The sequence below is a fragment of the Papilio machaon genome, chromosome 19, assembly GCF_912999745.1.
Source record: "Papilio machaon chromosome 19, ilPapMach1.1, whole genome shotgun sequence".
Taxonomy (NCBI): Eukaryota; Metazoa; Arthropoda; class Insecta; order Lepidoptera; family Papilionidae; genus Papilio; species Papilio machaon.
Window position 1 is genome coordinate 7,007,556 of NC_060004.1, and position 14,350 is coordinate 7,021,905.

Here is a 14,350-nt window from a genome sequence, read left to right on the forward strand (position 1 = left end):
TATTTAAAAACTTGTTAAATGTTGACAGATGTATCCCTGTATTAAAGTTATTAAAAGTTAACCTTAATTGAGACGCTAAATATTGTTGTTTCAAATAATATTAACCTTTAGTAAAAAACTATATTATTCATATACCAAGATAGATGTACGCTTAAGCTCTCTTAGAATGATGTGTTCGTAAAACCAATGTTCGCAATTTTAGGCGAAAGCGTGCACTGAACACCGCGTGTGCTGCAAATTATCATATTATTGGGGAGAAGGTGAACGACACAAGAGATTCGTTTCCTCGATTCGACTCTTTGTTGTCTGAACATTGACCCAGGTCCGGGTCTAGACTCGGTCTAGACTCGCAGACACCCCCCTGAGGTCCGCCGTCGAGCCACACGATTGATGTGTATACCCAAGTTTAACGCTTGGCTGCTTATTACATTTTACCTCAATATTTCAAAAAATTGTTAAATGTTTAATTCTTTTGCTTTTGGTTGGAAGGAAGGTAGAAATTTAAATTTTAATTTGTCAATAGTAATTTAAGCTTGTGTAATTAAGTTATGTTTAGGAAATTATTGATTACATTAAAATAATTGTATTAATTAAGACTGTCTGTTTGTTGCAGGTCAGTGTGTGGATATTTTCGAGACTTGTGATGAGGGAAGTGAAATATTGGAGGTGAGCTAAGATAAATCGATTGCTACGGTTTTTTTACATAAAAACTATCCGTTCCTAATATTTTAACTCGAAATAACTTTACTTAACCTTTAAGGCCGCATTCGCACAGGCGCTTGTTTTACTCCGCGTCAAAAGTCTGCGTTAAGCGATGAACGTTTTAAAATTCTCTCTTGTTTTCTTCACACAGTGCTCAAATTCAACATTGCGTGATAAAAAGGTTCGCATTTTAAAAGTGTTGCTGTCTGAACATATACATGGAAAAGGCATTTGTCCTATTAGAACGCGTTTAAACGCAGCGTGACAAAAAAAACGCCCGTTGAATGCCGGCTTAATTCATTTAGTTCAAATTTAACCGTTGTAGTCTGCAATTTCAATACATTGTTTAGAGTACGAGCGAATAATAATTTTCGGATTGATCTCACTGATCGGATATTGATTTAGACTGTAAGTAGGAGAATTAATCGTCAGGCAGTTTCGTGCAACGTGGAAGGCATTAATCAAAGATAAATAAATAAATAAATAAATAAAATAACATTTAATCCTTCCCACCATTACAACGCAATAAAAAACTAACATATTACAAAATAATTATAAATACATAAAACAGAATAAAATTAAAATTACACTAGCATAAAGAAACATTTATAATTAACGTCGCAATGCTGACCGGATAGGGTCCTCCCTCAGCTTTGTATGCTGGGTGCTCCTCTCTGGAACACTCAGCGCTGATCCTTGCTTGAAGATGACGTCCTTGCTTCACTTTCACCGTATTACCGCAGGTTGTGCGCTGCGCCAGAGTGACCCAGATGTGACGAGCCACCGGCCGCGATTTGCGTAATTTGTGATTTGTGAAAAGCGCGCATAATGATCATAGAAAGTCTAAATGGAGACCGTTGAAAGATATCCTTACGTCTTATGCAATCCTGGTAGAAGTAAACAAGAAATTAAATTGATAATTTAATTCCCTGCAATGGGCTGTGCGTAGACTGATATAAGTTTATCATTTGTAATAGATAGGGTTGCGGTGACACTTTAGTGCGGCTGGCATAATGATAATGGGTGTCAGGTTCGAACCCGAACGGGCGCGGCAGAAACGAAAACCACTAGCCACAATACCTAGTAGGTAATGACAATAATGAATTGTAAAGTGTTGATTCTTAGGTGAATATGTTTTTACAGGTTGCAAATTTTCTCTCTTTCCAAGGTTTTTGTTAATTCTTGTTTAAACAATTTTAGCTCGCGGAAGTGTTCGCTACATTTAGCCTTCATTATGCAACTTGTTGTATCTAAGTCGTGTTATGTCCTTGCTACATAAATATACATAAGACGTAAGCTATGTAAGCCAATTCGAAACGTATTCATTTTAGTTGCAAATGTGCTTATGTCTTATGATGTCCTGGTACAACATTGCAACAAGTATGTGTGTTTTCTAGTTTTGTAAAATTGTTAAACATCGTTTCACTAGTGGAACAATGGAAAGAGAGGATAATTGTCCATACAAATTGGATTAACATTAACAACGTGAGAGCTTATGTAACTATAACAACGTAGACAATTTCTTTCTGTTAGAAGAATGCAGTTACAGTTTGTTGATCTCTATTTAAATTACAATTTAAGCTTTTAAATAAAGTCTTGTTTTTATAGCTAACTAACTGTCGCGTGTGTCTATGTTCGCGCAATTAAAAAAAAAACCTTATAAGTAGTCTATGTGTTCTTCCAGACTATGTTCTATATTTGTGCCAAATTTCATCAAAATCCGGTTGAGCCGTTCCGTAGATACCTTCCAACAAACATCCAGCCATCTAAACATTCGCATTTATAATCCTAGTTTTATTTAAACTGATTTTATGGAACTCAAACATTTTCTAGATTCGAATAAATATTTAACTTACTTTTTACTAATTACTCGTATAAATGCGAATATTTAGATGGATGGATGTTTGTTTGAAGGTATCTCCAAAACTGCTCAACGGATATTGATGAAATTTGGCATAGATGTAGATCATAGTCTGGAAGAACACATAGTCTACTTTTTATGTTTTTTTATTATAATTCTGCGCGGACGGAGTCGCGGACGACAGCTAGTATTTAATATATTCTTAGGTAATAGATACGTTAAGGAAATTTCCGTATGTTAGAGTTACACAATGATGCAAAATGACTAGCTTTGTGGCATGAACTTTGTTACCGACAATATGACACCTATCAGCTGTGCTGTGTTTACTTATTAAATGAAATTATGTTTATTGTATAGATTTATGTTTTGTTCTTCTAAGTATGAAAATACTTCACTTCAGAAAAAAACACATTGTTTATGGTATGTGTTTATACAAAATAATTATGTTCCAATTGCGTTGAGTTGTATTTACATATTTCTTTTTTTTATTTATTTATGGAAACAATTCACTCGCATTTGATATACGTAACCTTATCAATTGTATTCGATAACGGATGTTGTACGGAACCAACGGATTGAAAATACGTTCCACGCTTGACGGATTTATGTAATTTCATAACATAAAGACTTGCAACAAGTTTACCTACCTATCGTTACCTTTTGTAACTATGGTTTCTCTGTTATCAAGTTCATAGTACTTACTGGTAGTTGTACATTTGAGACCTTGAATGCTATTCTAAAGTATTGTCTAAGCTTAAAAAGTGATAGCTTACGGGGGTTTCTGAGACCAACATATCTGTATAAAACAGAGATAACATTATAATTAGTGATGCAACGGAAGTGTCTTAGCGGAACCAGAAACGGAAACAGATGTCAAAAATAAATTTTAGCAGAAACGGAAACGGATGCGGAAACAGAAGTGTAAATAATATGAAAAAATATATATTTACAAATACATATATATTTTTTTGGTAAAAACAGTTTGTATTCGTTTTTAATTTATTAAGGCATTGGATATCGGTGTCCTTTAGCCTTCAATGTATGTATTTTTACTGTGCTGCAATAAGTTAAATACGTGTACAAGTTAAAATACGTGTTGACAAACGGAGGCTTTTAAATATTAAAACCATTTTACAAATATATTTCTTTATTAATACATTCACTGCTGACCACTCGGATCCGAGTGGGTTCCGGGTCGTAAAGTTCCGTTTTATCTCCGTTATAAAAGATGCGGAAACAGAAGCAGAAACGGATGTTGAAATGCGCGCGGAACTTCCGCACTTGCGGAAACGGAAACAGACATCCGTTGCATCACTAATTATAATTTAAACGGAGATTTTGGTCTCGGAAACTCGCGGTTACTCTGTTAGTATAGTTAATTGTGTCACACAATGGACACGATATCCTTTTCTGTAAAACCCGAGATCGCATGTATTTAAATTATTAAAAAAAAGGTTTCGGAAAGTCTCACAAAGAAATCATGTTTATATTTTATTAATTATTGCAACTACAAAAGAATAATTTGCACAGAGCCTCAAATGAACTAAACTAGTATAATTATAAATACAGTCGAACCTGGTTAAGCGAGAAACTTCTAAAAATAAAAGTTATTGTCAGGTCCTTGGACGAAGGAGCTCCAGCGTGAAATTCGGGTTAGAGAGAAACCACAAAACAAAGTAACAAAATTTAAAGAAAAGAAATAACAAATAACAACATTATGTATTTCTTTCAACATCGTAACTCAGCAAACTTAATTAATTGGTCGTAAATGGATAAAAAATTTTGTGTAAATTTGCAAGCATGGACGTATCTATCTAATGATTGTACATTTTCTAATCTTTGATACACGATTTGTGCCAAGGTTCACTTCGCTTCAAGCTGTACCAATCCGAACTCGTCTAGACCACTCGACGCCGTTTCTATCTTGACATGTGCCCCTAGTATCGATTTATTGCAGGACTTATCTGTGGTTACTAATCTGTGGTTACTACTCTATGTCCACGTAACGCTCCCAGCGAATAAAGCGCTTCGATACATTAGGGGGCTTTCAAACAAAGACCTGCCTGAAGCGCTGTAGGCATTATTTTCTGCCTGACGACAGCGTATCTATGTCAGAAGGGTTCGGGGGGCCGTGACATAACGCTGCATTCAATTTTAACCCAATTTTGAATAAGTCGTATATCTTTTATCGGGGCGTCCGAAATTAAACTTTATTGTTTTTGCATTAAGGTAGGATATAATTTTTGGTCATTAAAGTTTACGTTGCCTTGTGAACACAGTTGATATCGGAAGGTCGTATGTCGTAATCGTAACTCATGCATTAAACTTTCAACCGTAATGAATGTTAACGATTACCAAAGTGGATTATTAAACCCGCCTCATTAACACCGACTTGTAACACCTTTGTACAAAATTATCACACAAAAGCCTTTGTCGAGTCTTATTTTCTTAGTGTTGAACGTTCGTAATGGAAATAATGTTTATTAAACCAGTTGCCATGTTCTAAATGGAAAACAATGTAACCGTGCGGTGCACTCTTTTTATCGGAGCATTGAACTTGAACTTTGTCTTGTACGTAGTAAAGTTCACATTCGGTAGTGGCGCGCTACAGTCGATCGACATGCGCGAATTCTATATTCTGTTGACTTATGTTGCCCTGGTACTTTTGCGCGATTTCACTGCCTTCATTTTGCAAAATGCCCACACACCAGTGTGTGTTGTTTAAATATCCGTTAGTAATTTGCAGAATTTAACTGACATTAAATATTTTTATTGTCACGGTCTTCAGCGGTTTTCTCTGTCCTATGAAGCACCTATATATTTCCTTGTCTAAATAATTTTTCCTCTCATAGTTTTGCTGATCGCCTCTCAAATGTTGAGTGGCCCTTAGAAAGGTTGCATCGCCTAGGCATTGCAGAGTCAATGTAATTTCTATTTCATATATTCAAATGAAGCAGAACAAACCTTTTTGGAAATTGACCTAGACTTAGAAACATGTACTGGAGGACACGAGGACATCATTGTACGTCCCTTTCCAACCTTTGTACTATGTGACGGGTGTTTAAACCAATTCAACGCGTGTATCATTACCCGCTGCGTAGTTTGATGATGTCATTGTATTTATTTTAATAATATCAATTAATTCTGCCCAAGTGTCTAACCATGACTTAACAATATCTTTTTTGTATTATCCTTTTCCAACGTGTGTGGTGGCATGGTGATTTCGTAGACTATACGACGACTGTTTTGGGTTCCATTCCTAGCCCTTCTTCTTTTTATTTTTGGCTTTGGCACGGTTTGTGCATTTAGCCAAATTCCTAGCCCTTTTCGAATACATAAATAAATGTAGTGATGTATTTACTGTGTATTTTTTTAAATGGGTACGGTTTTGACAAGATTGCGCGATGTTTTCGGAATTATTCCATAAAATATCAATTTGTAAAGTGGAATTTTATGAAACTGGTTTGGATGAAAATTTCAAATAAACAGGACTATTTTGTAATTCAATAAATTGATTCCTTTGTTCTTATAATTATGATAATATTAGTATTAGTATGATAATCATGATTCGCGGACATGTGGGCCGCGCCACTTGCTTCGCGTCCGCCATCTTTGTTGTTGGAAAAGGACTTTGAGATGTAAACTAAAGGTGCACGAGCGAGACGGACGAATGTTTGTCAACATTGTGTTGTTTAAATTTAGAATGGCGTACACTTCCTCATATTTAACGGGGAATGGCCGTTTTGTGGAGATGGTGTTCATGTTATTTATACCTTAGTAAACAGTTTCCACGTGTCAAAGCTATGTTTTTGCGTTGTTGTTGTCCATCCATTAACCTGTTAAAATAGCAACAAATTGAAAACCATTTGGTAGAAATTTTAATGTTAGCTATACCTACTTTTAAAGTCTGTATTTAAAATTTTAGATTCTTTTGATTTATTACTACTTCATCATATTAATATACCTACTTGTTACTATAGTAATGTTTGTGTGTTGTAATTTGCAACAGCAACGACAAAGACCTGATGGCGAAGGTGGGAGACTATGATAAGGGGGCAGAGAGAGGGGAGCTGGCACTGTCACGTGACTATCGAACCGGTCCGTACCGTATGCGTACCACGGTGTTACGACTTTATCATACGTTTCCTTGAACTTTCCATCGTTAAAGAATAAACAGCTAATGGAGTTACTACCATTGTCGAATTAAATTCAAAGGCATTTTGTATATCTTTGCTATTACTGTAAAGAGGAAAGATTTCATTGTTTGTTTGTTTGTATTAAAGAGGCTCCGAAAATACTGTACCGATTTAAAATAAAGACAAGAAAACTTGAGAGGTGTCACGGGACGCCCGGATGGAACGAAGTTCCTTTCTATTAATTAGTGAAGGAACCAATGTTTATTCTATGAATAAAAAACTTAAGTCTTCACAAGAAGTACATTTTATTTCTATGAATTTTCGTTATATATTGTCACGTCGTTGCCATAGTGAAGTAGCGCTCATTCGTCGTTAACATACTTACTAATAGCAAAAAGTGTCGTGACAACTTTTCGTAAGAATTTTTTCCGTCTAGCCCCCTTTCACAACGCGCGATAAGGAACTTCGTTCCGAAAATTCTTTCACTGATGAGAAGCTACACTACCCCCGAGTGACATAGGCTTTATTTATTACTAGATTTTTTAATTCCCCGTGGACGAAGTCACGGGCAACTGCTATACAATCAATTATATGTAGGTTGATAATGCAAGGTTATATCGACCTTGGTTGGATTTTTAGAATAAGTAACGAAATGAGTAAGTACGCTAACAATCAACTCGAAGGTATCAACTATTTTTTTACAAAATAAGAAGAAAATATTAAATCGGGCTGTTTAATTATTTTGTCTTGATATATAAAATACAACATAAGGGAGACTAAATTGTTCAACTTTTGAAAGCAAATACGTAATAAAAAAATATCATTAGTAAACCTTATACGTAGTGTTATCGGCGTCCTTCCGATACTGATAAGATGTGTATAGAATAGTGATACCATAGTAATCTCATCATTCATGCTGTCCTAGTACTCTGATTGCGTGGCGCATTGGACAGCCCTGGTAGGAACACAAACAAAGACACGATTCTTTCGAATTTTCTAGAAATTGTTGTCGACAAAGTGAACTTTGTTAAAGAAACTTTTTTTATTCTGTTGCGCAGAGATTTTAATGACAGAAAATAGCCAAAACCATTACAGCTCGCTCACTTTGTGTTGGTATGGTGTTGGAGACCGGAAAGAGTATTATAATCGAACGATGCGAAAATACAAAGCAAATGTGCTTGAAAATGGTTCGCAGTGATTCACTGACATCCCTGTATGCGCCGAAACCATAGCAGTCGTGTTGAGGTTAGTCACCAGAGTCACCGCACGCTTACATATTTGTAAGCTACGTTATCAAAGTCTACACAGGTTTTCAAACTACCCCTATGTTTGACGAAATGTATGCATAATCGATTTAGAAGATGCCAACTGAAATTTCGTTAGTGTCATGAGTACTGGGAGATGAAGGTTAATTCAGTCTGCTTGATAATTACGTTGTTTTTGTTACAACAAAGCGTGTTTCTTTCCTAATTACTTGAGTAATTACTAACATTGCATCAAATAGACTGGCGAGGGAGATACGAAACTAGCTTGAAAAACAACAAGATTGAGTCAGCATTTCCTAAACTAGCCTACACAGCGCAATATACTAGGATAACATAACGCAACAGTAACGCTAGGGGACAGCGTTTACGTAAACGATTAGTAGTAAGTACGAATAGACTTTAGAATATAACGAAAACGCAAACCCGTGCGTTGTTTAGCAATCGGAAACAGGTCAGGGCGTGGCCGCTTGCAAGCGGAGTCCTTGACCCACATCGTTGCTGCACCCCCGCCCTGCCTCGCCCCCAACTTCTCCGGCATAGAAACGAACGCTGCAAGCGCTTTATAAAGCCATGAGTCTATTTTTAGCGGCCTGTGAGAGCGCTGCAGCGGCTTTATTCCTATTCAGCGTTCTATTTTTAAACCCGGGGCGTTGGCAACATAGTTGTTACCAAAATCGGGAGTTTGTGCTACCGTAAAATATTTCAAGCAATTTCAAATCTTGTAGCTTTAGTCTATTAGATTTAAAATGGTCTGCATTAGACTACATTTATTTGAAACAAAGAACGATCTTCATGTCTTCTAGGTAGTAAAATAAAGCAAGTTAGCAAAGACTAATTACTTATTACAAACATAAACTAGGTTCAATGTGGGTTTAAATTAACATATTTATTGATGTTAAAAAGTGTAATACTGGCGTTCTGCTGATTAACAAATACAAACCGGAAATCCTGTCCTGGACCTTTCACCCTGCATTTTAATCCAAGTAAAAAAGCGAACTAAAAATTTACTACACCTTTTAAAATTTGTTTAATAGTGCATACAAAGCTGCTTGCTTTGTTACCCTGATTACAAACCTAATTATACTAATAGAGATAAGCTATCCATTATCTGAACAAAGTAAAGATGGCCTGGACAATGCAAAAGTTCGATAAAATTCTGGGATAAACAGGAAATCAGAAAGCATTGGTGGTTATCAAAAAACGTTAAGCGTGCTTTAAACTTACAATGCCTTTCAAAATGAAAGATGTGGGCCAGTGTCGCGTCACACTATGTCGGCCAAGTTTGACACCCGTGCCTTTCTCCTTAAGCCTTGTACGGCCTTCCTATGCACGTCAGGCTGTGAAAAAAGTATTTATATTATAGTTAAAGTAAAACAAAGAACATTAAATAGTCTAATCAACGCCTCATGCAATTGCTTCCTATAATTGCCATATTTTAATAGACTTCTTTTGTTACACTTATTAATATTACAAGTAAATTGTAAACAATATATTTAAAATCCAAAGGATGTATGTTCACTCCTTTGTATTATTTTGTGTAATCTGTAAAAAATGGCCTTTAAAAGTAATGTTGTTGCTTCTATGTGACCCAGTAACCTGATTAGTTTGGACATAGCAGCCTATCTGCGATTATTCTTCCCTATCTATGCGGTCCTAGTACTTGCTATCTATAGCCTGGACTCCTTATCATATTATGACCACAGATACGACATTATCTTATCACGGGTAATAATAGAAACGGTTTATATTATTTGTTTATTTATTACATTATTTTATGTAACTAAATATTGTTTAATAGATAGGTTTTAAGTTCACATTTTATTTTGCGATGTACATTTATTTATATTCAATGTTGCTCACCGTGTCTAATGTATGAAGTGTGTGTGTTGCAGATGCACAGCTGTGAGCCGCTGCCGACGCTGGGGGCGCCTTTAGGCGTGGCGCCGGCGTCGGGGCCCGCGCTGCTGCGTCAGCTCGGCCGCCTTATTGTGCGCGCGCGCAGCCCTGCCGCGCGCCGTAACGCCAAGCTGCGCGCCGCTCACCCCTCCACCAGCCAGGTATATTGTCACCATTCTGAATAATACTAATCACCATTATTATTCAATTGATCAATTGTGGTGTCTTTCGCCTTCCAGGTGGTGCCGCAATCGAATGTGGAGTTCCCGGAGCCGCAGTCCGCCGTGGAGGAGCAGTTGGATAGCCACGTGACGGCGCTTTGGAATGAACAGATCCCCGTTTGCATTGAGGTCAGTAAATCCATCTAGCTACAACTGTCGTATGCGCTGTGAAAGTTTAAAAGTGCAGCTATCAAAAGTGCTAGATTCTGAAGATAGGTATATCGGTCGCACAAGTACGATATATGAGTGTTAGTGTGTCTCGGTGTCGCAGGTGCTGCTGGCGCCCGAGTGCGCGCAATGCCGCGCGGCGCTGGCCGGCGGCGAGCTGGCATACGAGGCGCGGTCCGCGCCTCCTCTGCTGCTGCTCGAGCGCTGGACCATCCGCGCATCGCTTAACAAGTAAGCCTCACAATACGGACTGTGATAATAACCTTACTGATAATAACTTGCCAGTAACCTGTATAACTACGTTGTAATTTTATGTGGCGTTGCAGAGGGCACGAGGCGCCGGGGTTCTCGACGTCGCAGTGGCTGCTGAACGCGGTGCGCTCGCAGCTGCACTTCTCGCAGCTGGCCGCCTGGCGCGCAACTCTGCAGCACGGCCCCGCGCACGCACAAGACCCCAACGAGCGACGGTAACGCACCATCTTATATCACAACTAACGTTACGTATCCGTAACGAGATTTACTTACGGGGCCTTTTGTCACAGTGTTTAATGTGTGTCTAACTTGCACATTGCAGTCGCAAGCTGAGCCGCGAAACGTGCAACTTTAAAAAACTGGAAGCGAACTGCGACGAGGAGGAGCCGCCCGCAGAGGAGCGCAAGCTGAACGTAGTCTACTCCATCAAGATCCCGGGGGAGAGCTACAAGATGACCGAGTTCAGTCGCACGCCCACCGACCACCAGTTCCCCGTCACCAGCATCGGCGGCAACATGTTTCTGAAGGTGGTCCTCGAGAGTCTGCCGCGCACCGACGAGATCCCCACTGTGAAGTGCACCTGCCAACCGAAGCGGCGCGTCAGCAAGGAGACGCCGTCCTCCGCGCACGACGACCTGGCGGGCAAACTGGGAGATCTCTCGCTCGGCCCGCGCTGCACCAAGTACCCCGACCTCGCCATCAACTCCAACATCGGCCCCGCGGCTCGCCGCAACTCCATCGTCTCCAACCCGGCCTCCGCGGGATACGTCTACACCTCCAATTCGGATACCGATAAATGTAATATACTCGACGACAGAATGCTGACCCCATGCAGTGAAAACGGTAAACACAAATGCAATTGCGACGAGGAATCCGACGGAAATCATAGATCTTCCATTAGCGTAAGTCCACAGGAGACGAAGAAACTAGACGAGCGACGGCTCAAGGAGATAGCCAAGTACAAGAGGAGGCTGAGGAAGGAGAGCAAGCTCAAGAAGTTGTGCGACAGTACGTCCTCCGAGGGCGAGCCGAAGACCACGCACACCTCCATCCCCATCCTGCAGGCCGCGCGCTTCGACAGGTTCCGCGCCATCGGCTGCTACAGGAACCAGACATATCTCACGCTGCCGGCCACCAGGATAGAGAGCAAGTCTCCTTTCATAGAAACTGAGTGCATACCGCCCTCGGAGTTCAGGAAGAGCAACACTGTGTCCACACAGACAGACGATGTCGCTTGTCAGTGCGGCGCCGTGCTGCAGATGCACTGCACCACCTGTGACAGAACATCGGGGGGCGCTGCCGACCGGGGCATGGATAAGTCGCAGAATAACTGCGACCGAGATACAGTTAGATCTGATGGTAACTGCGATCGGGACATACTCAGGTCGGACGGTAACTGCGACCGGGACAAAGTCAGGTCGGACGGTAACTGCGACCGGGAGGTGATCAGGTCGGAGGGCAGCTGTGACCGGGGCATGGTCAGGTCGGTAGGCAGCTATGACTTGGCCGCGGCGGACAAGGAGAACGGAGCGCGGAGGAAGCGCGAGGACGACGATAAGGCGCTGAAGAAGCACAAATGTGATAACCCTAGCAGTAATTTAACGTGTGATATAGATAGTTTAGTTAACGGTAGTATTAGTGATAAGTCCGGGGACGAGTCCATTATAAAGCGGCCGAAGTTGCGCCGGTTCTTCCCCGTCGTCGACAGGATAGAGAAGATAGTGGCGGACAGGACGCAGCGGGAGCAGGAGGCCGAGCACAGGGAGAAGGACATAGAAGAATTGAATCTGCGAGACGACGACACCGTCTTCTCCGTACCCAAACCCGAAGCCAAGAGACAAAAGACTTACTCGGTCAACGAGGACTACGTTCTTTACGAGAATTGCGACTACGGCTCGTTCGACAGATGCGACGCGGAGTCCCCCAAGGAGACGTCGGACCACGAGGGGTTCAAGTTCCCCGAGCCCCGGAGCGAGCACCAGGTGCCGTCCCCCACCGAGGTGGACAGGTTCCGCTGGAGATTCGACTCGGCCGCCTCCATGGTGTTCCACTCCAAGACCGGCCTCCCGCTCACCTCCAGTCCCGCGCCGCTGAGGAGGGGCAATAATTGTTTTGATTTCGATGACTCCATTAATGGTGTATCTGGTATTAAAAGGTAAGAGAATACAAAGTATTTAAGTAGTAAAAGTAAAAGTAATTTAGTAAAAAATAAAAAGACTACATAAAAAGTAAATTATTCATGAATTTGTAAATTGACAGCGCTCTGTTCCACCCCGCGCCGGCGGGCGAGGGTGAGGTTGTGGGCGAGGGGGCGGGCAGGGGGGCGGGGTGCGAGGCGGGCGGGTCTCCGCGCACGCCCACGCCGCCGCCCCGCAAGCCCGACAAGCCGCGTCTGCGTCTCGGCTCCAGCACCGGCCTGCTCGGTGAGTGACATCACTCCGCACTCATCGTCTCCTAGTACACGGGTCTTCATTTAAGTTATTTACAATTAAACTTGCGTCGCGTCCGCAGGCAGCTTCGAGGAGTCTGCGCTGAAGGGCCGACTGGAGCCGGTGGCGACCGTGCACGGCTTCACGGCGGAGCTGGGCGCGTCGGGCGCCTTCTGCCCGCCCCACCGCCGGCTGCCCGTCACCGTCTTCTTTTACGCGCCCGGCGGCACCAACGCCCCCTACATGGTGAGTACGCGCCCTTACGTTTAACATTCGCTATAGATCGATCGATCCAGTGAGTGAGTGAGTAATGACGGTCGTGTGGTGTACCAGGGGCACATAAACCTGGGCGCGAGCGGGTACCGCGTGCCGCGCGCGGGCACGGTGCAAGTCTCGCTGTTCAACCCGCACGGCACCCTCGTCAAGATGTTCGTGGTGCTGTACGAGCTGACGCGCATGCCGCCGCGCGCGCGCACCTTCCTGCGCCAGCGCACGCTGTACGTGCCCGCCGCCGCCCCGCACGCCCCGCCGCCCGACCATCACAAGTGGCTGCGCTACCTCATACATCTGCGGTGAGTGCTCCCCCCCACCGCCGCACACCAGGCGCTCTTAGAAACTGTCGTGTAATAGTCCTACAACGATCGTCAATTACTAAAGTCGTCTTCTCCATCTTTACAGGTTCATGACGTCAAAATCCGGTAAACTTTATCTGCACACAGACATACGTATAATCGTATCGAGGAAAGCCGACCTGGACACGGCCACTGCGCACTCGGCGCTCTTCCGGCCCATACAGAGCGCCCGCGAGAGCGAACCGGACCAGAACAAAGCTGACAAGAAGCAGGAGACGGAGAAGGGCCCGGGCGGCGGCACCAGGACTCCCAACAGGGTGTTCGGCGGCTGCAGCGACTACGGGGACTTCAAGAGCGACTACGCCGAGATCGGCTACGAGAACAGCCCCGGCGTGCCCTACGAGCTGCGGAGCTTCACCTACGCCCCCGACAACCCCAAGTACTCCCCGCGGTAAAGCCGCCCCGCCCCTGCCCAGGATGGCCACGCCCACTTTCTCTGACGCCCCGCCCACTTGAAGCGCGGACGCTCGGCTCGTTGTTTAGTGCCTGTCGGTGTATTGATTTTTGTGTTATAAATGTATGTACTAATATGAGATGAATATATTTTTGGTTTTTATAGAATATAGTTATTTTTAATTTCCCTTATATTTTACAAATATTGTACATAATAACAAACTTTAGCTGTTTTTAAATTAAATCTGTCGTGTCTTTATACTACATATGTATGTTGTAGTAGGAAATACAAAGCGAGAATTTTGGGGATTCATTCGAGTATGGCAGTTAAACAAAAAGGGGGGGAACCTTGCCCTGCGTTGTACAAATCTAGTTTCTGCTCTCATATGTCTTCA

At 42.3% G+C, this 14,350-nt stretch overlaps 1 protein-coding gene across 1 annotated transcript in view; it reads left to right on the top strand.

Moving 5' to 3' along the window:
* Positions 1 to 14,123, top strand: part of LOC106715563 — a 30,437-nt gene extending 16,314 nt beyond the window's left edge. The window contains exons 2-10 of the mRNA XM_045682671.1: positions 9,857 to 10,021; positions 10,100 to 10,210; positions 10,353 to 10,480; positions 10,576 to 10,716; positions 10,824 to 12,656; positions 12,761 to 12,924; positions 13,013 to 13,176; positions 13,264 to 13,502; positions 13,609 to 14,123. Coding sequence (XP_045538627.1) covers positions 9,857 to 10,021; positions 10,100 to 10,210; positions 10,353 to 10,480; positions 10,576 to 10,716; positions 10,824 to 12,656; positions 12,761 to 12,924; positions 13,013 to 13,176; positions 13,264 to 13,502; positions 13,609 to 13,957 — 3,294 coding nt within the window. The 3' untranslated portion in view covers positions 13,958 to 14,123. The remainder of the gene's footprint in view (positions 1 to 9,856; positions 10,022 to 10,099; positions 10,211 to 10,352; positions 10,481 to 10,575; positions 10,717 to 10,823; positions 12,657 to 12,760; positions 12,925 to 13,012; positions 13,177 to 13,263; positions 13,503 to 13,608) is intronic.
* The last annotated feature ends 227 nt before the right edge of the window (positions 14,124 to 14,350 follow it).